Below are 27,276 nucleotides of genomic sequence, written 5' to 3' on the forward strand. Positions count from 1 at the left end.
TATTTAATAGACTAGAAGGTGTCTATGGAATATGTATTTTATCAATAGTATATAATGTAAGTCACATAAGATTGTTCTCTACCTGTTTTCCCGAACAATATATGTTGTCAGAAGTTGCAGCAGCTGCCTGTTCTCTTGAACAACATCCAATTGATCTGAATCTTTAGGTGGTGACATGGTCATCCTGGTTAACCAGGCCTGTAGGCGTACAGGCTCAACACAGGCCAACTGGGCCAAGGAGCCACATAGTCGCAACAGACTGGGGTTAGGGCTCTTCTCAGCTAGGAGACAGAATGATCAGTGGTTGATATTGTGGCTGTAAATTGAACAGGCCTGATGACAATTTTCCTTCTACTATTAAAAGGAAAATTCACTGGATTCCCTAAAGGGCATGCAACTGGAGACAACCCCACAGCTATCCCTGTTACTATCATCATCATCATTCTAATTCTGTCCCTCCATTCGTTCCCCCCAGACACTTATTCTCTCTCTCTCACACATTGAGGGTAACTAAATCAAGCATGACATAAAAGTGAATTGTGTAATTTTCCAGCTTGTGGTCATCTCTAGCTGTTCATATGCATACTGAAGATATTGCCAGACAGTCCCCTTGTGCCTGCTCCTCCAGAGAGCTGAACAGTCTGCTTAGCAAACATTCACCTTCAAAAGAGGAATTGCTGAAATACTAGTTAACTCAGAATAAGCTTTTACTACACACTGAAAGGGCAAATAATCAAGGGGAAATGTGCAGAGAGGGAGGCTGTCAGGGGAGGGACAGTGACAGACCTGAAAACTGAAGCTAGAGAGGCGGAGGGGACAGAAGACAAAAACAAAACACAAAAGGTGACTGGGAATGAGTACACGTAGTCTTCACTATCTCCCCACAATTTTTCTTTCAAGCATTTTCATACTGTAGGTCAATTTATGTAGAACAAAAAAATGTTAAATGGAAATCAAAGTTCTGATGCGGAGATTAAACACAGTCACTTACTCAACTGGAAGAGTTTGGTGAAGAATTTCAGAACCCGGTTACAGAATTTAGCTGAGAGATTTTCATTGGCTGTTGCCATCATGATCTGGACCAGTTCTCCACTAATTGAGTGAGAGAAAACAAATCATCAGGTCAAACCTTTCAAAAATGCACTCACCTCTTTTCTTCACTGTTCTTTATATCAATCTTAGATGCCAGGGCAGAAACCGTTCATATGCTGCAGAGTACTTTGGGGGAGTGGGGGAAGAAACAGACACCTAAACAAGACAAAACTCTGAAGCTTGCACCCAGCACAGTAAGGATGGAGCATTGCAGGCAGCTACCTTCCATTCTTAGTTTCACCAGAAAAGAATGACAACAAAAACCATGTTAATGGGTTGTCCATGAAGAAGCCAAGCAATTACACTCCAAAGGGAAATATCAAACAAGTGCCAACACTACTTCCCTTCAATGTTTATTAGAGCCACAGAGTCCTGCTGTAGTCAGTCAGCTTAAAATTAAGGCTACGTAACAGAAGCGCCTTGTTAAAAAAATGATTGCAGCTGTTTGGTTGAAGCAATTTCAGCCTGCTGGTAAAATCATCACATCTTTTTCCCATTGTCCTCTCCTCCACTCTCTGAGGTACTAACTCATGGTTAGCAGCACTACATTAACGTGTTTTTGCAATCTGGCTGTATACAATACTTTCAGAGCAGTGACATCAGAGCCTTAGCTCCAAATTCAGAAGGGTATGCAAACCTCAGGACCTCACAGATCATGAGCAATCTGGAGACAAACCAGGGTTCTGTCACAAAAGGGCCAAAGCTGATTTCAACATCTTTTGTCGTCATCTTCTTTCTCACTCTATTCTCATGTATCATCTCCCATCCCAACAGTGCACATAAACCAAGCCAACTCCCCCATCACGCTACTTTAGCTTGGGCTGAACACACGAAGTAGAGAGCATGTAAAGGATGTCAATCAACTTTGCAACTGTAATTAACTCTCCCCCAGTTCACCTCTTCCTACACTCTTGCTGTGCTCTGCTGTTTCACATCCGCACTACCTTGTCTTCATACTCCAAGACAGGAAAACGGCATCCTTCAGGAGATCAAGCCAATGCTATCTGGGGGTAGCATTGAGAGAACAGGTGCTACTTTACAAGTAGAACTGACAGGCAAATTAATACAGCCTCTCTCAAAAGGTTCTTTATGCTGCCTCGAACAAAACGGATGTATCCAAAGACTCACAAAACCAGTCACTGAAATGATGACTAATTGAACATTTCATCTGCCGTGTCAAAGCAGAACTCTCTCTCTCACCTGGGAATCTTGTCACACCTACAAAATCCCACATCTCTCCAAAGGGCAACATGTTCCTTGTGCATATTATATGAACTCTGCACTTTCCTGTACAGAAGCAACAGCATTCCACAAATGCTAAGTATGACAAGACAAGCAATAACAGAGGAGAAAAGCAGTCCTTAGAATGCAATATTCCATCACCTCACCTCTCTGAGAAGAATTCCTCCATGGCTTTCCGGGCCTGGCTGCTCTCCAGCTGCTTCTCCAGATGCTGCAAACACTCCTCCAAAATAGACTCATCTAGGCCACTGTGGATCAAAGATTAAGTATAAAGAAGAGTGCACTTCCTGCTCAGTCTTACGTGTTTATTATCTGTCACATATAGAATCAGAAACTATATGTGACAATGATTGTCTGAAAATTTATAAATAAAGTCAAAAATTGATTAAGCCTAAATTGATCAGACCTCAGTTTCCCACTTTACAATAGGCATCCCTAGGTGGGCTAAACTCCAAGATGTCTTATTGTCACATTTGGTGTTGCAATCCTAAGACTCCGGGTACTAACAAGGCACAGATGGTTCAAGGGAGGCCCTAGCCAGGGCATTGGAAAATATCCAGATAAGAAAGTAGGCTCTCAGAATGGAGCACTGCATTAAACAGTTTATAATCTCCTTTGGGGAGGGGGATTTCATAGAAAAACCTTAGCCAAGGAAGAACCTTGGGACATGGTTCAAGAGACCTTTGAGAGTAATGTAGTAAACAACAAGAAATATAAAAACTTCCATAAAAAGGAAGTGTGTATTGAAGAATTATATGTAATGGTCTTGTGTCTGCAGGACACAAAAGGGGTTAAGAAATCCTGCAAACAGTTAAAAACGTAGACTAAAAAGGCTGCAGACCATGGCCAAGTGACAGTCTCAGAATCAGAACAAACTTGCAAACAGTTAACTTTGCAGAGGGCACTAACACACTCACCCCATCCACCCCTCTGGGAAAAGGAGGATTCAGATGCTTACTGGAAAAGAGAGAGAGTGCAACTTCATGGATTCACAAAGCACCGGTAATCTATAAAGGAACTGTGGGTTGTTGCATTTAAATAAATGATGTGAAAATTTAAATGAGTTATAAGCAACCTGCTGAGTTCATTTGTTTTGCTGTTTTAACTCGTTTTATATATTATATAACATACACTGTATGTTCTGTGCCACGTGACCTTTTTAAAAATTTTATTTTTGTTTTAACTTATTTTGGGTTTTATTTTTGTTGCGACAAAAATTAAGTTTGTGCATAATTATAATACACACACACACACTTTCGTCATCACACACTACTGATTCCAAAGTTTCTTCCTTGTGTTATCTGGAAATACATCCTGTAGCAAATATTCCTACATTGCATGCAAAAGCTAAGGACGTTTTCATTCTCTAACAAGAAGTGTAGTAGATACTCTGAGTTTCTTCCATCCACAGGGAATCAATGTTAAAAAGATTAAATATCATTTTGCAAAATGTTTTTAGTCTCTTGTTTAGTTGGTAACAGTACCTGTTCTCCAAGGTTATTATGCCCGTTGACTTACAGAGGGAGAATGAGAAGGGAAAAGCCTTATATCTGTCTGGTTCGCAATGAGAAAGCTGGCATTAACCAGCCTAATTTAATAGTCAGATGCAAACAAACAATAAGGAAAAATTTACCAAGTGATTCTGATTAGCACCTCTAGCCTTAATCTCATGCTTCCTGTACAACCCCTATTTGTCTAGTAACAGCCACAAATTATTCATGTTCAAATATTCAACACTGATGAGTCCTCAGCTGGAGTACTGTGTCCAATTCTGGATGCAACGTGTCAGGAAAGATGGGGGCAAATTGGACAGAGTCCAGAGGAGAGCAACAAAAATGATAAGAAGTTTAGAAAACCTGACCTATGAGGAAAGCTTAAAAAAAACTGGGCATGTCTAGATGGGGGACGGACGGACCAGATAACAGTCTTCAAATACATTAAGGTCAACTATAAGAAGAACAGTGATCAGAAGTAGTAATGGGCTTGATCTGCAAGAAGGGAGATTTAGATTAGATACTAGGGGAAAAAAATAACTAAGGGTAGGTAAGCTCTGGAAGAGGCTTCCACAGCAAGTTGTGTAATCATCGTCATTGGAGGTTTTTAAGAACAGGTTGAACAAACACCTGTCAGTAATGGTCTAGGTTTACTTCTACACCCCCTTTCACTGAGGCAGGACTCAATGACATCTCAAGTTCCCTTCCAGCTCTATATTTCTATGATTCTATGTGATTCAACACTCAATTCAAGTAGATCATCAAATCCACACTGCTTGTTTACATAGATATTTCACTATTTAAAGTTTTTGTAACTTGGATAAAATGTTGTTAGGTTTTAATCAGAAACTACATTAGCTTATTCTTTTCTGTACTATGCTATTATGTGGCCTTTCCATAGCACAAATAAAAACATTGATGAACAAATGGATCAAGATAATCCTGTCCATCTGGCTTGGCAATTCACACAATGAAGGGACACATTGTACATGATCTGATACCTATTGGGGTCAGAGTGATTAGCCAGTATGTTATAACATCCTGTGATCAGCTTCTCATAGACACGAGCCAGAAATTCATCAGACTCCGCAGGGCCCAGGATCCTTTCTAGGGAGTTGCTGCTGATCTCTGCCACACTCTCCATGCTGGTCTCCAACAGAAGGGGCAACAAGGTATGAATAACCTGTGGTGGGTTCAGTTCATCTGACCAGCTTGAAGGGAGAAGAGAAACAGCAAAAATATTTCCATTAGTACACCAGTAAAAGATCTACGCAATGAAATAGCTTAGCAGGCACAGAGCTGGGAAATTGATCTAGATGGAAGACTAGGTACATGTTAAGTCCAAAGCCCTTTTCAAATAGTTGGGTATAATTCAGTTGCCCTGACTATCTATCCTCTCTGAACAAAACAGTTCTCCTCACCAAAACTATCTTTGAGCCACTATGGTATATAAATTCCTGTAATGTTTTCCTAGGTAGAAACTGCATCATTTAGTATGTCCTCTAGACAATGGGACAGTATCAGAACCCTGTTCTGTGCTTTGGGATACCTAGAGAATAAAAGTCACCACAGAAGAACTGTTTCTGTTGTTCTCCTTTCCAGTTATGCATTAATATTTCTAAGAGGACACACCTGGTGATCACAATCTAAAAAGCAATCCACACTGCTTCCATTGTTTTCCCCATTTTGTGGGACGTGTGTTTATTCCGTGCCCCCATTCTGCAAGAAGGGGCTAAGAATTCCCTCTAGGGTGAAGTCTGGCTTCTACAGATCCAATGCCAAGTGAGTGTTACCTTTCACTCACGTACAGTTCCTGGTCTCAAATTCAGAAAAACAGCGTCCTTTACCCAACTTTTTTCCTCATAAACAGGAATGGTCAGTTGCAAGTCATGTTTAAAAGAACAGGCAAAACCAAACGCAACAAAAAAAAATGTTCACTTACACGATGAGGTCCCCAGTGAGTCTGACCAAGGAGAGGAGGGTATGTTTTAAGGAAGCTGCGAGGGGTAGAGTCTGGCTACAGAGTGTGCCCAGATGGGCAGCCTGAACCGCACTGATGTAGCTCTCTGCTGGGATTGTGTCATTCGCAAAGGCATTGCGCTAAAAAGAATCAGAACACATGTTCAGGATGAATACCTACCACAGAAAGCATAATCTGGTGCCTAAAAAAGGAGCATATGTGAGTAAACACAGTGCGTCATGGCTGAAGTTCACCATTTGGATTTTTAAAACCTCCACATTGTTGTCCTAATAGCCGCAAGGTGGTGGAATTGCAGTCTGCAGAAGTTGACAGTTCAGCCTGTGGTTAGGGATGTGACACCCATGGAGACTTTACACACTAACATGCAATCCTCCATACTGAACTAAGCAGCAGGGCTGTTCTGATGGTGAACTGGAACTTTCTAATTTCCACTGGCCAAACCTCTATATTAAAAGGGAAGGATGCAGTAAATCTGCTCCTTTTGTAGGAAAATTTGCAGCTCTTGGTTGTGCAAAATTTGGATACCTTTGCAATAGCAGATGATGACTCATGTCTAGCATGAGAAAGACTACTTCCCTCCTGCCATATGTTTAGCTGTTACAGTTTAATGGAAGTTAAACAAAAAAATATAGTAGACAACTTTCCCACCAATTTACATACTTAAGGGCTATTTCAAGGCCCTTATATAGGACTGGACTCACCCATGATCCAATGTTTGGAAACTCATTAGTATGAATGTTGTTCCAAGATTCACACAAAGCCTGCACTGCTGATGGCAAGTTCTGTACAAGCGTTGGGCCTGCAACCAAATGAGAGAGTAAAAATAAGGAATTCACAAGGGCTGACAGGGAAGCCAGTAAGGCTGGAATTCAGTAAGGCCCTCTTTAAAAAAAGCCAGAATACTTCCAACTGAATTAGGTAAGTTAGCTATCCAGTTTCCCATCAAAGTTAGGTTTATCTGAACTGTCATTCTGGTGGTGAGGCTCGTTTCACACTCTTCTACAATAAGATAACTGCTCTTAAGAAAATAAAGCCTGCATTACCCTCCACAGCCTTGGGCAACTCGTCATGCAGCAGACAGTTCCTCCAGTGAAAAGGTATTATTTCAACAGTATTAACGTGTCAAAATGCTTTAATCAAGTGATTAACCAACAACAATCCCTCCTTTGAGGAATTCTGAAAGTTTCACTTGCTACACAGTATGCAGCCTATCCATTCAAGCAATGAAAATCCATGGAAATTCAAAGGACAGCTATGCCAGCAGAGTGGCAACACAGCTGCAAAGCCATTTTAATGCTGGCTGGACTTAAGCTAGTTATTGTTTTCATGATTTCCCCCCACACTTCTGCACTACAACCACTTCTGAATCCAGAGGTGCAAGTACCTGACTGAACTACACAGCATCAGTACCCCCGTCTTTGAGGTGATGGTTGGGGGGCAGCAGGGGCGTGAACCTTTTGCCAGCACAGCTTTGAAGCTGAACCTTTACAATATTGTATCAAAAGTCTCCCTTGAACAAATTTAGGAACGCAGCTAAACGCCACAAGAGCCTTACCCAGAGTATTTGATTTGCAGCGGCTCGATCCAATAGCCAGGACAGCAGCATACCCCCGAAGCTTCTCTTCAGAAGGTTTGTTCTCAGCGGACCCCTCTTCAGAGAGGCTCTGCAGTAAGTAAGATCTGTGTTGGGGGTGGAAAGGACTCATTTCAGGGGACAGCTCTGCATTTCAGAACTAACATGCCAATACAGTAACAGACGGGAAGGCAAACTTCAAGAACCAACTCTCTGAATTGTTATCCCGTAAATCCTACAATACCATTCCACGAGTTCTGGGCTTTTAAGCTCCTTTAAGCCACTTACCAATAGAAGTGGCTGCTCAGGAAACAAACAAACAAAAAAGCTGCTTTACTTTCACTTTCTTCTGCACAGGAGCCAAAGGCAGTTTAAAAGGCTTTGGACTCTCACTTAACAATTATACCACCCCACTTCCAAGTCATCCTGACAGTTACAAGAATAACTCACTGAAATAACCCTGTGCTGCTCTCTCTCTTTCAGGGTGCTAGGAAGAGGTTTCATCTTCAGAGATAAAGCTGTTTTGCAGCTTGTAGGAAAGTCTTGAAAGATCAGATAGTAGATTACTTGAAAAAGAATAATAAAACCTATGGATTTTAGATTGTCTATTGATTTAACATGGTACGTTCTGTGTGATATATGACAGAGCAATCACCCTGGACTATTAAAAAAGAACACTACAGGGCTGGGGAGCTAACACAAAATGAAGAGCCAAGTACAGAAAAGAAAACAATATCCCTCTAGAGGGGCTAAGTCAACAGCATACCTGGTGAATGTAGCGTAAGTGTCAATAAGCTGTAGCGTAGCAGGCAGCAGATTCTTGGTTATCTCAGATGATTTCTGTGGGTCGGTTTCTGCAGCTAGCTTGGAAAAATGCTCATCTAGAGAAACCTGGATCTTGGAAATTGCAGCATCAAGGGTATAAATGGACTGCAAGCTGGGAACCTCATGCAGCTGGAGAATTGTGGTACAGTCGATCCCACAGAAAGAGGAAATCTTAAAATAGAATGAAGACATTTATAACAGCAATGCGCCACACAAAGATCAATGCTCAACACTAGCTTATATGTATCCAGTATTCATACCAACTTACCTGTCTAGCAAAGTACTCCTCTGCTATTTCCACATCATATTTCACTGAGCTGCACTTGGTAGATGCCAATTCAATGAGAGAAGCAGCATGTTCAGCTTTCATGCCCTGTTTGATAAGGTGATCCTGTATGTATTGAAGAGAAAGATTTAGCATCACATTTAAGGGAATATAGAAGGGCTGTGGAATCTACCAATTTATGAACCACCACCATGCTATGATACTTGGGTTTTTTTAAACCCCATATAATACTAACCCCCATTTCCCACCACCATGCAAACATTGCAATTCCCACATGAAGTGAACCAGGCAGAGATTAAAATGATCATTGTCCATCTTAGAAACACCTGCTAATGTTGTTTAATATTAAAAAAAGCAGCTATAAAACAAGACTAAGAACTGGTTTAATCCCCTCAGCTGCACTTAGGGAGATTAAAACTATTTTTGATACACCTAGCACAGTTTATATTTCCCTCCTCATTAAGCTCTGACACATTGCTACAATTTCATTTTCTTACTTCTGACACAGATCATTACAGCTCTGGAATTTGTGCTGTTGTGTTGAACGCTAATAATGTGTCAAAAACCGTACATTGTAAATTCTAAAGAAAGGGCTATACCTTGATCCAGCTGAAGTAGGAACTGATACGTAAGCGGGAAGACCAGCGCAAAGTGTGCAGGATATCACATTCACTCATCTCTGGTGTGTTCATGGCCAGCTGATTCAAGTAGTTTTTGGATGGAGGCAAAATCCCCAATATCCGCCACAGTATCAAGAAATAGTATTGAAGTGCACAGGCCTCCTAAACAAAGACAGTGGAGGATACATCAGGAAGGAAACATTTATAATCACCCTGCTTCAACTGCTGTGATTCTAGCAGGGGCTCCTAAATGTGTCTGCATGTGGAGGTAGTGTCCCCGAGATTAGAGTGAAATGGACCATACTTCCATTTCATGCTGGTTTGGTGGCACAAATTTTCTTATCTCACATAATTCCCTGTCAAGAGGCATAAAATTCTCATCTAATCTAAATCACATTCAAGCCAGACCTCTTGAATACATTTGGGAGACATCATGATCCAGAAGCTCATTATAGGTTTTAAAAGAACCTTGGCACTATGTAGTGTCATTTACCACTAAACAAAACCAGCCAACTTTAAGAACCATCTCACAGCCAGCAGCTTGACTCTCTCAAACCTAGGAAAGTTTGCACAATTTATATTTTTTCAGCTGAAGTGAAAACTGAAATATTAATCTAAAACGTTACATTTGAAGTGTCATCAACTAGCTTCCTGCACCAACACAAACATACATCACTCAAGTTCTTCCCCATTCTACTATGGACACAAAAATCCAATGAATCCACTTCAGCCCAAAAGATGAAAGGTCCAAATTATTCCTTTAGGCAGCTGGAAAAGCTTGAAGCAGACACTGAATTATAAGCCAGACACAGGAGTGCATCTTGTTATTGATGGTCACAGGATGGGATGGCCCTTAAAGGGAGGTGGGCTTAACCTTACCTATAACTAATTAGCTGCCATCCAGGTGATGGGTTTGAGGTCAGGGATCATATGATAGATGACCAGGTGACTTGCAGGCTCAGTTAAGGGAGTTAACTGAGCAAGCAGCTCAGTTAAGGGAGAGAGACCTGCAGGGAGTAGGAAGGCTGCTGCAGGAGACCCAGAATCAGGAGAAAGGATCTGGAAGGGGAATCTTCACACCAATGAGGCATGGGGAGGTGCAGAAGCTTTACAAGGAATGGACTGTAAGACAGGCCAGGCAGGAGGACTTAATTAATCTGTTTTGGTTTGAATAAACTCCTCCCTGAAGGAAGTGACTGAATTTCTGCCATTACTGGGAGCATACTACTTGATGCATTGGCTGGTGAGGAGTTGGCCCACCAGTTCACATTGACAAAATATAAGACAACTGTTTACTAGGAAATTTTAAGCTCCGAAATCCAGTTTAGCAACTATTGCCCAAACTCTCTGTATAACATGCATGCAGCTGCATGGAGCCACTCTTTTTTCTCAGCAGGGAGAATGTTATAGCAACACATACATATGCCCTTACCAGTGCAGTGACATTTTTGTTTTCCTTCCTCCTGAGTGTATCAAACTGGGATCCAGCTGCAAGTAGTGAGGTCAGGGCTGCATAAAGCTCATCATACTTCGTTGTCCTAGAGAACAGGACCTCACAAACCTATTGAAAAAGCCAAGTCAGAATTGTTTCCTCCTTGGTTACATAGATTCCCATCCATAGCCAGTTCAGATCCGCTCCCAGATATACTAAAAACACCACACACACTCCCAAGCAAAATAACCCCAAAGGACAGGTGTGTCAATTGCTGCTTTTCCCAATCAGTCTCAAAGATGCTTTAAATGTGTGCAAGAAAGGAACACATTTTGGATGTACAAACAGGAACCTTGGTGTATATGGTAAATTGCCCCATCCAACAATATGTTATTTTCTCTTTTGAGCTGCAGAAATAAGAACTCTAGTGAGCAAAGACAGCAGTTGTAAAAAAGCCAGAAGGAACATGGGGCAAACTGATGGGGAGACAACTCCTCAGCAGACACGTTTCTAGACGAAGCGCTGAGAGGTAACTTGAATATGAAGGAACTCTTGGCATTGGCACATCCGACAGAATCAAGCTACCACAAAGACAGAAAAGTTCTCCTCTCTTTTCAGCCACAGTTTACTTCTATGCAACACAGGTGGACGTTATATATCCCACTGGGCAAATCACTGCAAGAATATATGGGCTAGGTGAGCTGGGATTATTTCACCAAATATCAGCTTTCGAGTTAGGATTTGTGCACTGTTTAACTATAAAGTATTCAAACTCTGTTTATTGTCTTATACTAACATCTATTCAGCTAATACACACAGTTCTTTTTAATGCAGTACTAAATGAAATCACTGGGCACCTTTTGTCTCACGTCTCAATTACATTGCCAGTCATTTTCTACGCTGCTTTCCCTAATGTAATACAGGCTCAGAGAAAGTCTTTAAAGAAATTCCAGGTACCATGTTATCTAGGCGGTTCAGGTCATCTTCTGACACTTCTGGTGACAGGATGCAGTAGAATCTGGGCTGTGGAACTGCATCTGGGACACAGATACCAAAGTTAAACCATTTAACAGTTGAAGAGATAAACAATGCTGCTGGCATATCATCACTGGTAATTTTTTTTCCCCTCAAAGACAACAAGTCACTTAAGGCTAGAGTAAAAATCTGCTCAACAGACGGTGTGTGTGTTACATATATACCCATAAAAGGGGGCACAGATTAACTGAGTGATGCATGTCTAGCATTTGAGTACTTTTTCCATTTTAAAATAAACATTACAAAAACTATCATATTCCTAAACCTACATAGCATATGAGTAAGGCATGTTTTGTTCAACAAACAATGGCTGGGCAATGCTAGAGGTCTGCAGGTTTCCCCCATCTCCCCTTTGGTGTAAAATTACAAGTAATTTATTCACAACAAGCCTGGTATTTAGTCTAGTCTAATGTGTCTTAAACCACACTCCGAAGTCCTGAAAGGGACTTTTGACTTCATGCTGCAGCACTCATTTATTATGCAACCACAACCCCACGGCTAGGAGTAAAATTTTACTGAACAACTTCCCTTCTGACCTGATGAGCAGTGTTTGGTCCAGTTTTCTTCCACTTCTTTAAATCCATGATACAGAGGGACAGAGATTCTTCTACTACTATCCTGGGATCCACTCACCCAGCCAATGGGTTGGGTTAGCAGGTTATACTGTACCTATGTAAAAAACACACAGAAAACAAGGCAGGCTGTTTAGAAGAAAAATATACAATCCCCCGCCCCCCACCAAACACATGGACTTTCCCAACTTGTGAGGAGTCAGAGATAGCACTGAGCACACAGCTGAAGACTCTCTCATACTTTTGAGCCAGTGGAGTAAGACTACTGTCAAGATACTAAGGAGATACTCCAGAGAATAGTCTGCAAAACATTGGCATCTCATTAATCTGGAACAGTGCCAAAGACTGAAACAAAGCAACAGAGATGAGCTAAACTCAAAGAACTTTACCTGAAGGGTGTTTGAGAGTACACGCAATAGTAAGAAGGCAGGTTTACTGCTCTGGGCTTTGCCATACTAGTAACCCATGCTGCCCAGCATGAATTTACTTATAGCAGTCAGTATGCCCGAGTATAAAGCCACATAACACTCCACCCAAACCAGCTGCTCGAAATTAACAGCTCCAATTGTGTTGCTAACTGGATGTAACCTTGCATGCAGTTAGTGAAATCAAAACAAGGAGTTACTGGAAATGCCAAAAGGGAGACACACAGGAACAGGAATACAACAAGGAGACTACTTGATATAGGTCATTGCTGAGTGATTATTTGATTAAACAATGGAAACATGCATCCTCAATCCCTTACCTGCTCAAACAGGTATACAGGAACTTTGGAATACTGATGAAGAAGGTAGTCGAACACCAGTAGAAGACGAGCCAGGATAAGGGGCACAGACCGCAGCTGGGAGTCCATGTTCACAATCAGTTCCAGGATGGTCTGGATACAGAGGGTCAAGATAGACCTGCGGCCTTTCTCTGAGAAGTTGTGGAAAATAAGCAACAGCAGCTGGAGGTGCTCAACATTCAGATCTTCTGTGTCATTAGGAAGAGTTCCCTGCAGAGCATTTTGTTTCATTGTGCCCACAAACCTGCCAGCAACAGGAAAGAGGTTCAGTAAGACGTTTGTTCTTTTGAAGAGTGATCCATAGATCACACTATTGTGAGGGGACTTCCCCTGAAGCAAGCTCGCTGATTAAGATGCACATTTTAATAATGATTTCTTTCTACTTGATCAAGCAGTGCAACTAGAGTTTTGTTTCTGACCTCAGTCTTACTAAGTGAATATTGCGATTTCACAAATTAACCATAACTTCACTGAAGGATGCATGAAAGTGAGACTGTGGAAGAGACTTTATGCCCTATATAAACAAAAACAGCAAAAAACTTTTCAAGATAAATATAACAAGCTAAAAAAGAGAAAGATGTGCATTTGCCCCAGCAGGAAAGGCTGTAACTCAGCCAGACTATTGTACAGCTTCACATTTAAAAACAAGTACATAGGGGTCAAGGCTTGGCAGAAAGGAACTCACATACCACAATGATGGGCTTGGTATGAGGCACCAAAAGAATGTGATTATTGCTTTTTCTTTTTAAAATCAGTGCTGCTGGAGCAGTCTATACTCTACTCATCTAGTCTTGATACTTGATAAGTGTTCTCATCCCCTATTTTCATCCAGGGGCTGAATTTTCCAGTCTAAGGCATTTTTGAAGAACTCTATCTTCCTCACCCCTCCCCAAACAAATAAACCGGATCTTCCAAGCTTCACATCCTTCCCCTCTAGGATTTTCCTAGTTTTTTTTAAAACAAATGTCTGGTCATTGGATTAATCTGTCCAACAGAAAATATACCATCTCCTAGGAAATTAGCAGTCATGGGAGAGAGCAGGTCACTTATTTTTAGTCATGATATATAGAACATTTTCTTACCTCTCCCAAACTTTAAGGCATTCTGGGACGTCAGGGTCTCCCTGAGCACTGGCTTTGTGCTGCCAGATAAGGAGAAGCCGAGACAGCACAGACAGACTCTGAGGATGGATGTACAGAGGCCACGGTCCTTCAGAGAAAGGGGCTATCCCCAGCTGCTGTAGAAGAGTGTTCTGGCACAAGACAACAGATACACAGTTGAGAGGAAAGCCTTACATGTTGGTTTAAGTAACTACAAAACTTCAACAATCCAAAAGTGATAATAAACAGTAGGGCTCTAAGTGGATATGGAGGATGGTGTGGATTGCACTCTCAGCAAATTTGTGGATGATACTAAACTAGGAGGAGTGGTAGATACGGTGGCAGGTAGGGATAGGATACAGAGGGACCTAGACAAAGTGGAGGATTGGGCCAAAAGAAATCTGATGAGGTTCAACAAGGATAAGTGCAGGGTCCTGCACTTAGGACAGAAGAATCCAATGCACCGCTACAGACTAGGGACTGAATGGCTAGGCAGCAGTTCTGCGGAAAAGGACCTAGGGGTGACAGTGGACGAGAAGCTGGATATGAGTCAACAGTGTGCCCTTGTTGTCAAGAAGGCCAATGGCATTTTGGGATGTATAAGTAGGGGCATAGCCAGCAGATCGAGGGACGTGATCGTTCCCCTCTATTCGACATTGATGAGGCCTCATCTGGAGTACTGTGTCCGGTTTTGGGCCCCACACTACAAGAAGGATGTGGAAAAACTGGAGAGAGTCCAGCGAAGGGCAACAAAAATGATTAGGGGTCTGGAACACGACTTATGAGGAGAAGCTGAGGGAAATGGGATTGTTTAGTCTGCAGAAGAGAAGAATGAGGGGGGATTTGATAGCTGCTTTCAACTACCTGAAAGGGGGTTCCAAAGAGGATGGTTCTAGACTGTTCTCAGTGGTAGAAGATGACAGGACAAGGAGTAATGGTCTCAAGTTGCAGTGTGGGAGGTTTAGGTTGGATATTAGGAAAAACTTTTTCACTAGGAGGGTGGTGAAACACTGGAATGCGTTACCTAGGGAGGTGGTAGAATCTCCTTCCTTAGAAGTTTTTAAGGTCAGGCTTGACAAAGCCCTGGCTGGGATGATTTAATTGGGGATTGGTCCTGCTTTGAGCAGGGGGTGGGACTAGATGACCTCCTGAGGTCCCTTCCATCCCTGATATTCTATGATTCTATGATATATATAGGGTTAATGCAGTGGTATTTCACCTCTGGAAGGTCACATTATTTGGCACATGTACTAAGTAAAATATGGCATAGGTACCAAGTGAAGTTACGCAGAGGGATTTTGTTGTTCTTTTTAAAGCCTCCATCTACACCATAGGGGACTTTTGTTACATTAAAAAGTCTAGGAAAAAATATCATGAGTCCTGCTCACTTATGAGACCCAATACTGGCAGAAGAGATGGTGGTTTGGCAGAATGGTAGACAGACTTGCAGAGTCTATAGTTACTCTGCCTGACATTAATCATGTATCCTGTTTCACTGTCAAAAGCTAAAACTCAGGTATCCTTAAGACTGGGGGGATGTGGGGAGAAAAAACACAAAAAAATACCACCAAAGGAGAACGGACTGCTACTTTTATTGTGCCACAAAAACAGGAACATATGGACATGTGAAAAGAGATTTTACCTGAAACCACTGATCTGAAACTCTTTAAACTCTAATTACATCTATTAAGTATGCTAAACACCGATGCAAGAGGTTAACTAGCGCCAATACAGTCTCTGGAAGGCCCTTCACTCACTACCTCTTTATTTGCCAGATTGTGTTTAAGTACCATGTCTCCAGTAAATTCTAACCAGAACCAGAGAGGTCATCCCCACTCTTAACACTCCATTTCTACTGAGTGCAGTTATGCTCGCTCTCTGTTTACGTATGTCAAAAATGTATATTTAAAAAAGAGTAACTACTTCAAAAAATTACTGTATTTAAACTATAGGGGAAAATAGTCAACAAAAGGCATAGGGTTTTGATACACTACTGTAACAGATTTACAAACCCTCTTCTTATGGCATTAAGCTTGGTCATTACGTGTTCTGACAAAGAAACCTAGAGGCCACAAGGTTAGTATATGAAAGCAAAAGAGATCAAATCATAAAAAGCCAAGCAGGAAATTCCTACAGTAAAATGCACATTCAGAAACCATTCTTTGAAACTAACAGCATCCTAGACATGGAGAATTATTCAGTTTCCCCTTTAAACATCTCTGGAGTTAAGGGCACTAATTCAAACCCCCTTACAAATGAGTGTTGATGCAGACTGCTGCTCTCCAACTGTTTTCATTCTGGGGACTATTCTGTAGAAAAAGCATCGCCTCAAGAAGCATCTCCTCTGCCAGCCCCACAATATCCCATTGCTTGGTGTTCAAAAGGGGCTCTAGAGTGAGAAGCACTGATGTACTAACATAGAATGTATTCTCCATGTAAATTCAACACCAGACACAAATGCTTTAATTTTACATCCTAACCTGCAAGGTAGGAGACTGTAGGTCCGAGGTCACCAAGGAATGATTAAAGTGATACAATGCAGCAGCAAATTCCTCATCTGATGTGCCTGCAACACAAATGAGATTATGTCAATTCCTACTACAGCTCTACTTGGAGAGCCATGATCCCAACACTGGACAAAGAAAACCCATGTAAAAGTAGAACTCCCCCATCCTAGACGTTCCCTGAGTAAAGAAGTTCTGCTTGCTCACCCTTCAGCCCATCTTTGTCCACTTCCTTGATGATGCTAGCCAGCGTGGCCATGTGCTGCTCTGAAAGAGACACACTCAGGTAGTTGCGAATGAAGTTGTTCCTGGAGTTCAGCATGGAGGAAGTAATGAAGTTCAGAATATTGGAAGCCAGGTTTAAAAACTAGAAGGAAGAAAGAGAAATGCATCAATCTTAGAAACACCAAAATCCAATAGTGGTCAAAGAAAAACTAAACAAAAAAATCTCTTTGCTAGGTAATTCACCACCCAGCTACACTCGTCCTCCATTACAAGCCAATAATTAGAGTTCAGATTTACTTCTCTCTTCTCACTACAATTAGATTGCTGTACAGCCACTCTGCTTGTCTGCCATTACAGTTTCTAGTCTTCAAGACAAACCCACTGGGATGAGTGGCTCTCTCATTCAGCTGGTATTTCATATAGATGTCTAAAGAGCTTGCAAATCCATTATCTTGCTCAACAGCAACATTCATTTTCACTATTACCCAAAGGAATGGTTTGTCTGATAAAGTGCAGTTAACATTTCCATTTATAATTCTGCCCTCATATTTCCTCACCCCCTCCAACCTAAATCGATATTATCTTAATTATTCTCTCCCTTGACAATAGCCATTATTAATATGTACCTCCAGAAAGAGTAATTCAAAACAGCTCCTCCTGAAGCCAAGGTTTTTGGCAATCAGACCCATGGCCATTCACCCTACCCCAGCTAGCCAATGACTCTCAGAACAGCAATATAATACTATGCCTGATTTAAACTGCTAAGTGCCAGACTAACAAGCCTCTTTGGCCACTGTTCAGTGCTACATCTCACTAATTACATAATTCATCACGGAGATCATAGCATACCAATTCTGGGTCCTTGCGGCTGGCCAGGATGTTTCCATTCTCCCCAGTAGCCTGTTTGTTGGGGCTTTTCACTCTAGGGGAGCTCTCCAGGGGAGGTGGGGGAGGTGGCGGGGGTGGGGCCACTTTCTCTTTACTTGGAGAAATTGTTTCTTCAAACCATTGCCCAAGGATGGGTTCACTGTCATCATCTAATAAAGAGTACATGGAAAACAATGATACAAATGCAAAATGACATTGCTTCTACCAGCTAGTTCACTAAGAGCCCAGTAAAGGGCAATACCAGCAGCCCTATAACTTCACCTTTCCTTTCAATCACAAGGCCAACGAGCTCTATCTTCATTTGGCAGGGACTCCCCTTTGAGGGGGGAGAATTCTCAGTCTTCCCCAAAGTTCCATTTGGAGCAGATACTGCCAACCCTGTAACGCTGGGGGGCTGACTTCAGTACCTACAGAGCATTGCTGGTATTTCTTTTCGCCCACTGATCCTAACAAATGAGTTTAATTCTTAAGCACCACAGTGTAATCCAGTCCTGGGAGATAAAAGCTTAGTGCACAGGCTTCCATTATGTTGAAAAATAAAAAGTGTAAGACCTAGAGTTAAGATGCTTGCTGAAAACTATTACCCTGGCTGCTCTCCTCTTCAGTGCTGCTGAAGTCATCCTCATAGTACGTATTAGAATCAGTAGAGGCACTTGCATCACTGCTCATGGAACCCTTTCTCTGACGTTGCAAGACACAAGCCTTAAAAGAACAGCAGGGCAAGTTAAACCACAAGATCAAAACTTGAAAGTACAATAGATAAGAACAGACTTGCTTTCAAATCCTCATTTTTTTTTTATTCCTTTCTATTATAGTTCTGCTCAAATTGCTTACTGGCATTCCTATCAAGACTTTCTTCTAAATTACATCCATCATTTTCTGGGGTGGCTAACGCAGAGCCCACACAAAGACTCCAAGGTACATTTTGCATAACAATCGAAACATGAAGACTCCCCTTCTGTACACAGGACCCTTATTTTCTTAGTTCACTGGAAGCACCTGAGAACAGAGTCTGTCATAGTCACCACCTCTCCTATTCTATAAAATGGGAGACATCCAATTCCTTGTTGGTAACTTGCAACATTTATAAGTAAACACAGTTCTAAGTTCTTCTCCTTAGCATGTTAGTTGACACTTGCAACTGGAACTTTCCACACAACTCTCACTGTTTAACTGAGAGAAGTTCCACAACAGAACTATCAACGTGCCATCTCCTACCTTTCTATAAGAAGTGGAGAGCAAAGTCAGCAGCAGATTAGTGAGCGGTACGGAATCGATCAGACGTTGAATTCTCTGAATTGATGTGCTCTGAGCCATGACATTCAGCACTGCTGGGGGACCATCAGTCTCCCACGCCTAGGGGACAGCATCAAAGGACGGTTCAAAGCATGTTCCAATGAAGAAGACTATTTAAGAAAATCAGAGTTCCACCTTCTCACCTTGTGTAGTGCCTCCACCTGCAGATCTTGAAAGAGGGATGTTAAGAGTTTGATGGCATGATTTGCTAACACCACTGACAGAACACCAAACCCTTGATGTCTGCAGAAAAAGAAAAGGTCTTGATATTAATATTTTAATCACTACTCTAATGCTATCTACTTGTCTTCTATAGGAACTGCCAAAGAATTACCAGCTCAATCTCTCCATTGTACATCACTGTCATCTCTGAGGACTTTAATCCAAACAGTGAACCGTTAGAGTATCAGGAACATTGCCTGATGCTTATATCAATTACATTTACGTCTCATTTGCAATACCGGCCAGACCAAAGTGTATACAATTTAAATTTCACAATAAGTGGAATAGGAAAATTAATTTTAGCAATTAATTCAAGTGAAAATAATAATTCACTTGAAAATATTCTTCCACCTGAGGGCAAGGTTTACAGATTCCTACCACCCCACAACTGCATCTGCTACTGTAGAGAATCATGAATTGATTGGGGAAGGGGAGGTTCACTAAAGGTGCCAAGCCCTACTAGACAGAAATCTAGGCTCTGTTCACCCTATGGTATACAATGCCTCATCCGGTCCGATACAAGATATATTCCCTGCCCACTGAGAAAGTACCTGGCGCTAAGCCTAAAGTGGAATCTTCATATTCCTCTACAGATAAAAAGCCCTCCTCTTACTAAGTACTGGCTAAAAAATATGCACAATATAATTTGTGAAAAATTAACAGAGCAATTTCTCAGTCATCTCACTCAGTTTAAACTGAAAGGGAAGAAAACTGGAGAAAAGAATATGAAGGGATTGATTATGAAGGTGGGGTGGGCGGGCGCAGGAAGTCTCTTGAAGAAGACAACCACTCAGGAGTAACAGCCACAGCATAACAGAACAATACCACAGTGATATGTGTAAACTGATTAACTTAGTGGAGGTATTCACATACCCTTTCCCAGGTCCCAGCTTGGGAGACCCAACTCCCTCTTTGGTACGAGCAATAATGTCTCTGACTCGAAGAGCAGCCAATGGGTCTTTCTCCTTTCCCTTATCGGCCAGGGCAGTGGGGTTGAGGTTCAAGATGAGGAAGAGGCTGTTGAGCAAACACCAGGCCCCAAGCAGCTGGAAATTCTGATAATGCTAGCATTCGAACAGTGAAAAAACCAGACACACCAACGTAAATCCAACTGACCAAATGCACCACCACAAGTTACAACAAAGAAAAGGTTCCCGGTGGGATGCGATTATTACCTCTCCCCCTGCACGGCGCGAGTTGCTGATGGCTTGACCAATCATTTCATAGATTTCAAGCTGTAAGTAAAACCAAAAACCTTCGTAATCTTGCAGTGTTCTATTAGACAAGTCACTAAACTATTCCATGTACTACTCAAACACCCTTCTCTGAAGGTTGCTCGGTTCCACTCCACAGTAATCCTCCCCACTGCAAACTCACAGATATTACTAGCTTATATTGGTATCAGTCTTTCTTCAGGTGTCAGCAAGCCCAGTGCCAGGGACCAAGAGAAGCTAACAGTGATTCAAACAGTTAAAACTGATAGGCACTTCCATGTGTAAGACCTAAACTGAGTTTCCTTCTAGTCTTTTGGTATGCTCACACCTTGAATACTGCGTGCATATGTGGTCGCCCCATCTCAAAAAAAAGATATATTGGAATTGGAAAAGTTCAGAAAAGGGCAACAAAAATTATTAGGGGTATAGAATGGCTTCCGTATGAGGATAGATAAATAAGACGGACTTTTCAGCTTAGAAAAGAGGCGACTAAGGGGGATATGATAGAGGTCTATAAAATCACAAGCGGTATATAGAAAGTAAATAAGTGTTATTTACTCCTTCTCATAATCCAAGAACAAGGGGCCACCAAATGAAACTAATAGATAGCAGGTTTAAAACAAACAAAGTATTTTTTCATGCAACGCACTGTCAACCTCTGGAACTCCTTGCCAGAGGGTGTTGTGAAGGCCAATACTATAACAGGGTTCCAAAGGGAGCTAGATAGATTAATGGAAGATAACCATTGATGGACCTATTAGCCAGGATGGGCAGGAATGGTGTTCCTAGCCTCTGTTTGCCAGAAGCTGGGATTGTTGTGACAGGGGATGGATCACTTTATGATAACCTGTCTGTTCATTCCCTTTGGGGCACCTGCCACTAGCCACTGTCAGAGGACAGGATACTGGGCTTGATGGACCTGGGGTCTGACCCAGGATGGCCGTTCTTATGTTATGTTCCTTTGCATCCTTGGCAAAAATAAAGTGAAAGCAAGACAACTGCTCTCCCTTGAGCAGTTGCATTCCACGCCATCAACTTACACATTTCTGTACAATGGTGGCAGCATCATTTTCGTAATCATCTTCTTTAGAACTTGTGGATCCAGTTCGTACCTGCTGGGTGCTGCCCACATGGAGGATTGCCATGCATGTTGCCACACTCACACCTGATGAAAGAAGAGGGCAAAGGACCACATTACAGTTAAGAGCTGACCTTGGAAATCTATATTCCTGTTCACTTACACTACAGTCAGCAGTGCGGAAACTACACATGGAGTTGATTAGGCCAGGAATATTCACCATTCCAGTTGGCAGAAGAGAGGATAATTTCAGTTACCCTAAAACAACGAAGTTACATACAACCTAATACTCAGGAGGGAATCAGATGTAGCAGAAATTATTAATAGAGAATACTTTACGCACTGATTACATTCTCATAATTCTGGGGCGCTTACACACACTTGGGAGACAGGGCTGAATTCTAGGTATAACTAGCAAATTTAAAGGATAAACTCTGAGAAACATTTAAGTCCTGAACAACAAAGCAAAGCAGAAAAGGTGAAAGATGACAACTAAGGAAGTGTTTCATTACTGAACTTGTGCATCCCAAGGACAGGTTTACAAGGACGGCCAACACTACCCAATACGCCCTCAGTCACAGAAACTCTGCATTAGCACTGTCCGTTGTCATTTTGGTGACATTACAACAATTTCCTGCTTAACCTGAACACAATACTACCAAGTCAGCCTTCAGATTTACAAAAAGGAAAGGGCACTCTAGGTTCCTAGTGCTATGGACTGGGAGTACTATGTTACAGAGGCGAACCCCTGGGAATTCAGCATGCCTCTTGTTCCACCCAATCAAAGTCAGCCTTCAAAGAGTGTCCTGTTCAGTCCTCCCTCAGCACAGGAGGTTTAGGTTGGATATTAGAAAAAACTTTTTCACTAGGAAAGTGGTGAAACACTGGAATGCGTTACCTAGGGAGGCGGTGTAATCTCCATCCTTAGAAGTTTTTAAGGTCAGGTTTGACAAAGTCCTGGCTGGGATGATTTAGTGGGGGATTGGTCCTGCTTTGAGCAGGGGGTTGGACTAGATGACCTCCTGAGGTTCCTTACAACCCTGATATTCTATGAAGGAAGGAGGTCATTTTTTGGGTCTCAAAGGTGCAGGTTACAAAGCAGGGGAAATGCAGAGCTACTCAGGGCTCCAGGGAGAGAGAAAAGACTTTTGATCTCTAGAAACATGATGCTACCAAAGGACATTAACTCACCTGCATAAAGGCAGCTGAGGGCAAGAACAGTCACATCCTGCAGCCGTGTGGGAGTCAGGGGCTCCAACACAGGGAGAGACAAAGTATCCAATGCCATGGTCACATCTATCACCAGCGAATGAAACCTATAACCACAATTGAAATGAGTTAAGAAAAGCACATTACACTCTGGAGAGGACTTACTGGCATCAAATGTCTAATAGAAGAGAGACAGTGGCCGGTACTGTACCACTTGTACATTCGCACTCTCTCATCTAACATACCTAATATAAACAAAGGACGAAAAATTGAAATCTCTTACCCATTGCGGACTGCAGTGGCATCTGCTACAGTGGCTGGCATAATGAAAAACGAGTTGGCCGACACTGCATCCTGAAATCGATTTATGTACCGCAAAAAGTAAGGGAGGTTCAGACACACTCGCAGCAACTTTTCAGAGCCACCTATCAGACATAAATCAGAAAAAAAACAGGCCATTGCTTTACCTTTGTTGTTCCACTGGATGGCTTTAAAACTAGAATTAAGGTGACAGAGTATGAGCCATGGGCTTAAATCAGTGGGGATAAAGTTTTCCCCATATTTCACCTGTGGCATTATCTTTAAAATGAATGCAGTTGCAATTTGTTGTGAGGAAATATAGGGATGGCACCACAGATCAGGTAATTGGGATAAAGAAACCTAAGTTAAAATCTAGTTTAAATGCACCACAGGATAGCAGCCAAAAAAGTAACAGAAAAGGTGTTACGTGGAAGGTCTCATGCTCATCTTGTGTGGTACATTAGACCTAACTTATGCAGCAGTGACTCCCAACCCCATCACTCGTGCCCAGTCAGTATGCCATCCTTTGTCATTTTACACTGCCTTTTTCTATGTATCATAGCTATTTGCATGTAAGTTAAATCATCATCTTCATCCTGTTCCTAACAAATAAGTAACCACATCACAGCCACCAACTTTACAGGCAATCTCAATACAAAGACAAATCACTGAGTGGGTCTTGGAGGATGAACTCAACCTCCACCCATAGAGCTGGTTCCTTCAGGTTAGGGATGGCAGGGTGTGATATAGGGCAGGCTTGCACTATCGTTACCCATGCTGCATCTCTGCAGCAGAGGACTTCAGGCTCCAGGGCTTACACTCTGGGACATTCCAAGAACAATTATTAATTTTTATTATTATTATTATTATTAAAAGCTCATTCTTACCAAGCTCTTGCAGGCTGGCTACATTCTGAGCAATGAATATACTTTTGGTCTTCGCCACAGAGGCTTGATCTGTGGATGTCTGATTATCACTTTCTCCTTCCACCTAATAAACAAGCAGATGTTAAATACAGCAGTGGTTCTCAACCAGGGGTCCAGAGCCCCCTGGGGGGGCCACAAGCAGGTTTCAGGGGGTCCACCAAGCAAGGCCAGCATTAGACACACTGGAGCCCAGGGCAGAAAGCCAAAGCCCCAGCACATGGAGTTGAAGTCCAGGGCCCCGAGTCCCACCACCCAGGACTGAAGCCTGAGCAATGTAGCTTTGCGGGGACCCCTGTGGCATGGGTACCCAGGCAATTGCCGTGATTGCTACCCCCTAACGCTGGCTCTGGCTTTTATATGCAGAAAACCAGTTGTGGCACAGTTGGGCTGTGGAGAACTCCTGAAATACAGGACAACCAGCATCTGAAAATGGGGTGTTACTGCAGGTCTCTTTATGGGAGCAAGACTGATCTGCAACACAACTCAACGAGGACCCACACCTCCAAAGATGTTAGCTTTCCATACTGTGATAAATCAGTCACCAAAAGATTTACCATACTTTCCTCCATCTCATTGATACTTACCCACATGCAAATGAGATTTAACCAGTGCAGAAGAGCTTCATCTGAGTATATATATAAAAAGCTCCCTGTTCATCTCCTATAGCCTTCTGCCCATCCCTATGCTCACACCAGTAGTATTAGGAACATGGCACTTCTGTTCTAAGGCTGTTTGTTCACCTGGGTGTCTGGAGCAAGAGATGGTGATGCTGTCACTCTAGGGTTAAAGACTGATGTCAGTTGATTCAGGAAGTTCATCTGCACCTCTTTCTGTCGCAGTTCAGGGTTCACTGGAGAGGCCAACTCTTTCTGATCCTCCACTGCAGGGGCAGAAGCAGAGTGTCATTCCACATGTCAAGGGTAGGAAGTGTGCAGTGCTTTGTAAAAGTACTGCATTGAAACAACAAGCATGTGCTAAGATTACATTGAAGCACTTACCATCAGAGAGGGTTTTGATAGTTTGAGGCAGCTTGGCTGATTTCATCATTGCTGTGAAAGTAATAATTTCAGTTCTGTCCAGGCGGCTGCAGCCAGTGCAGAGCCCCTTTATCAGCAGAATCAGGTGTTTCTACAAAAAGGACACCAAATCAAATCCAAGTGCTCTTTTTCCCTATTTTTCCCTCAACATTGATTCCCTCTGGGGCACCTGGCATTGGCCCCTGTCAGAAGACAGGATACTGGGGTAGATGGACCTTTTCTCTGACCCAGTGTGATCGTTCTTATGTTCCCCTCACAGGCCAAAGCTGATCTCTCATCTAGGAGCATGGAAGGGAATGAACAGCAGATGAGAGAGCAGCCAGGACTTGAATCCTCTCCCTGCTACAGAACAGCACTTGGAGAAGCTATCTTTCCGATAGTGCACTCGGGCTCAGAACAAGTAAGTGATCACCTTGTGTCTGAGCCTCAGAAGCCAATTTACCTTTAGGATTTTAAAGGATTGTGAAACTCAGCAACTTGTTTTCTTTTTGTGGAAGAGGAAAACTCTCCGTAGGAGAGGAACACATGACCAGAGAAGAGTTTGTTTCTTACACAAGAAGAACAAATGAGGTGGCAATGCGGAAGCATCTCTCAAGATGCAAAGCAGAGAAAATAGAAAATCAGAATGGATGTTCAGAGTTAATTTTGCTCCTTGAAGTCTATTTAATCACAAATCTGCAGGTAACACTCATCTTAATGCCTGTGCACAGTGATTCTGGAAAAAGAAGGCATTAACAAGAAAGATCCAGTAGGTTACAAGTACCATGTGTCGCATGCAGGCAAGGGACGGTGGATTAGGTCACTTTCCATCCCTGCAGAAGCATTTCCTGTTTCTCTCCTTTTTCCTTCCCCCACCACAACCCTTACCCAACTGAGGATGCGGCAACAAGATAGTGTTACAAGTGTTACCCTTCTAGGGCACTAAATCTTAAATATTTCTAGAATAACTTTGCATCTTGCAACAGCTCCCAAAATTACACTAGAGCAGACACTAAGAAGGAAGAAGCCACGCACCCTTTCTCTGATATAGTTCTGCTTCCAGTCTCAAAATCCACCCTTCTACTCACCTGTGAAACAGCACATGCCTCATCTGGGTTTTCAAGTCGCAGTAGTGAGAATTCAATCAGAACTTTACAAGCAGCTGCCACGGACTGCAGCTGGTTCCTGGGTACTACAAAAGTAAAAAGCTTGTATCATTTAACCCCACCTTCTGAGAGTTAAATCACTGGAATACATTCTTAACTATACTGAAGAAAACAGTGTGCGAGAGACAGAAGAGAGGGTCTGATCCCAATACTCTTATAAATAGCACCTCACTCCACATTTAGTCCCAGTAACTTCAACAGAACCACTTGCAGAGTAACATACTGTATTGATAGAAGATTAAGTTTAGTCTATTTCTTTATTAGACAATAATATACAAGGAACTTCTCTAAAGCAAGAATAATTATCTATACAGGTGTAAGGACCACCATAGATACAAGGGATACTATAATAGTATTTAGTATCAGAGGGGTAGCCGTGTTAGTCTGGATCTGTAAAAGCGGCAAAGAGTCCTGTGGCACCTTCTTGACTAACAGACATATTGGAGCATAAGCTTTCATGGGTGAATACCCACTTCGTCGGATGCATGTAGTGGAAATTTCCAGAGGCAGGTATAAATATGCAAGCTATAACAGCATTTGCTATTTTGCATTACAATGACACTAAAAGGCTTCAATAAATGAGAAAAGTCATAAAGCAAAGAGTTCACCATTAGATTTCACTTACAATGCCTAGATCCTTAGGGCTGTGCTTCCCCCACACTCGTGAAACAGGCTGCTAGAACAACTGCTGGCAAGTGCCAGACCCACAAACTCTTCATTAACATCTGATTCAGAAAACAGACTTGAAGCAAGTACCGAAAGAATGACATCCCTGTTCATTACATCCCAGTCACTAGACAAGAAGTAGGACATGATGAACACTTACTTAGGCCACACACTGTAGTGATGTAATGAGTGGAGAGCGCAACAAAGGACGAGTAGAAGGGCTCATATTGTTTGTCGTGGTGCAGGATTTCAGATTCACTGCAATAAAAAAACATAACAGGAAAGCAAGTCAGCTGCATAAAATAATAGTAAATGTTTGAGTGCTTTGAAGATGTGACATTTGTTAATACATGGAAGGCAAGATTATTTAAATTAAATGATTTTAATTCCAAATATATATTCAAAATAAAACATGGGGAATAAAACTATTTTCCACAGAGCAATGCAGCATCTCTGCTCTTCCCTATGTGCAAGGAGCTCTCTGACATCATCCATGGGGACTTCTGCATAAACAGTGAGAGGAAAATACCA

The 27,276-nt window shown here is 42.1% G+C and overlaps 1 protein-coding gene across 4 annotated transcripts in view; it reads right to left on the reverse strand.

Moving 5' to 3' along the window:
• Positions 1 to 27,276, reverse strand: part of UBR4 (ubiquitin protein ligase E3 component n-recognin 4) — a 113,885-nt gene that overhangs the window by 80,866 nt on the left and 5,743 nt on the right. For all 4 annotated transcript variants that reach the window (XM_084651897.1, XM_084651896.1, XM_084651895.1 and 1 more), the window contains exons 2-32: positions 26,906 to 27,003; positions 26,002 to 26,105; positions 24,896 to 25,025; positions 24,638 to 24,777; positions 23,859 to 23,961; positions 22,955 to 23,096; positions 22,654 to 22,778; positions 21,425 to 21,549; positions 20,346 to 20,405; positions 20,044 to 20,234; positions 19,092 to 19,191; positions 18,871 to 19,008; positions 18,237 to 18,354; positions 17,614 to 17,801; positions 16,747 to 16,906; positions 16,516 to 16,601; positions 14,018 to 14,187; positions 12,897 to 13,179; positions 12,116 to 12,248; positions 11,502 to 11,581; positions 10,545 to 10,673; positions 9,092 to 9,274; positions 8,475 to 8,597; positions 8,148 to 8,377; positions 7,364 to 7,488; positions 6,510 to 6,607; positions 5,770 to 5,927; positions 4,829 to 5,038; positions 2,481 to 2,582; positions 992 to 1,092; positions 83 to 281 (exon numbers count right to left, since the gene is read on the reverse strand). In XM_084651897.1, the coding sequence (XP_084508023.1) occupies positions 83 to 281; positions 992 to 1,092; positions 2,481 to 2,582; positions 4,829 to 5,038; positions 5,770 to 5,927; positions 6,510 to 6,607; positions 7,364 to 7,488; positions 8,148 to 8,377; positions 8,475 to 8,597; positions 9,092 to 9,274; positions 10,545 to 10,673; positions 11,502 to 11,581; positions 12,116 to 12,248; positions 12,897 to 13,179; positions 14,018 to 14,187; positions 16,516 to 16,601; positions 16,747 to 16,906; positions 17,614 to 17,801; positions 18,237 to 18,354; positions 18,871 to 19,008; positions 19,092 to 19,191; positions 20,044 to 20,234; positions 20,346 to 20,405; positions 21,425 to 21,549; positions 22,654 to 22,778; positions 22,955 to 23,096; positions 23,859 to 23,961; positions 24,638 to 24,777; positions 24,896 to 25,025; positions 26,002 to 26,105; positions 26,906 to 27,003 (4,332 nt within the window). The remainder of the gene's footprint in view (positions 1 to 82; positions 282 to 991; positions 1,093 to 2,480; positions 2,583 to 4,828; positions 5,039 to 5,769; positions 5,928 to 6,509; positions 6,608 to 7,363; positions 7,489 to 8,147; positions 8,378 to 8,474; positions 8,598 to 9,091; positions 9,275 to 10,544; positions 10,674 to 11,501; positions 11,582 to 12,115; positions 12,249 to 12,896; positions 13,180 to 14,017; positions 14,188 to 16,515; positions 16,602 to 16,746; positions 16,907 to 17,613; positions 17,802 to 18,236; positions 18,355 to 18,870; positions 19,009 to 19,091; positions 19,192 to 20,043; positions 20,235 to 20,345; positions 20,406 to 21,424; positions 21,550 to 22,653; positions 22,779 to 22,954; positions 23,097 to 23,858; positions 23,962 to 24,637; positions 24,778 to 24,895; positions 25,026 to 26,001; positions 26,106 to 26,905; positions 27,004 to 27,276) is intronic.

Source organism: Lepidochelys olivacea (assembly GCF_965140295.1).
Source record: "Lepidochelys olivacea isolate rLepOli2 genome assembly, chromosome: 18".
In the NCBI taxonomy this organism is placed as follows: Eukaryota; Metazoa; Chordata; order Testudines; family Cheloniidae; genus Lepidochelys; species Lepidochelys olivacea.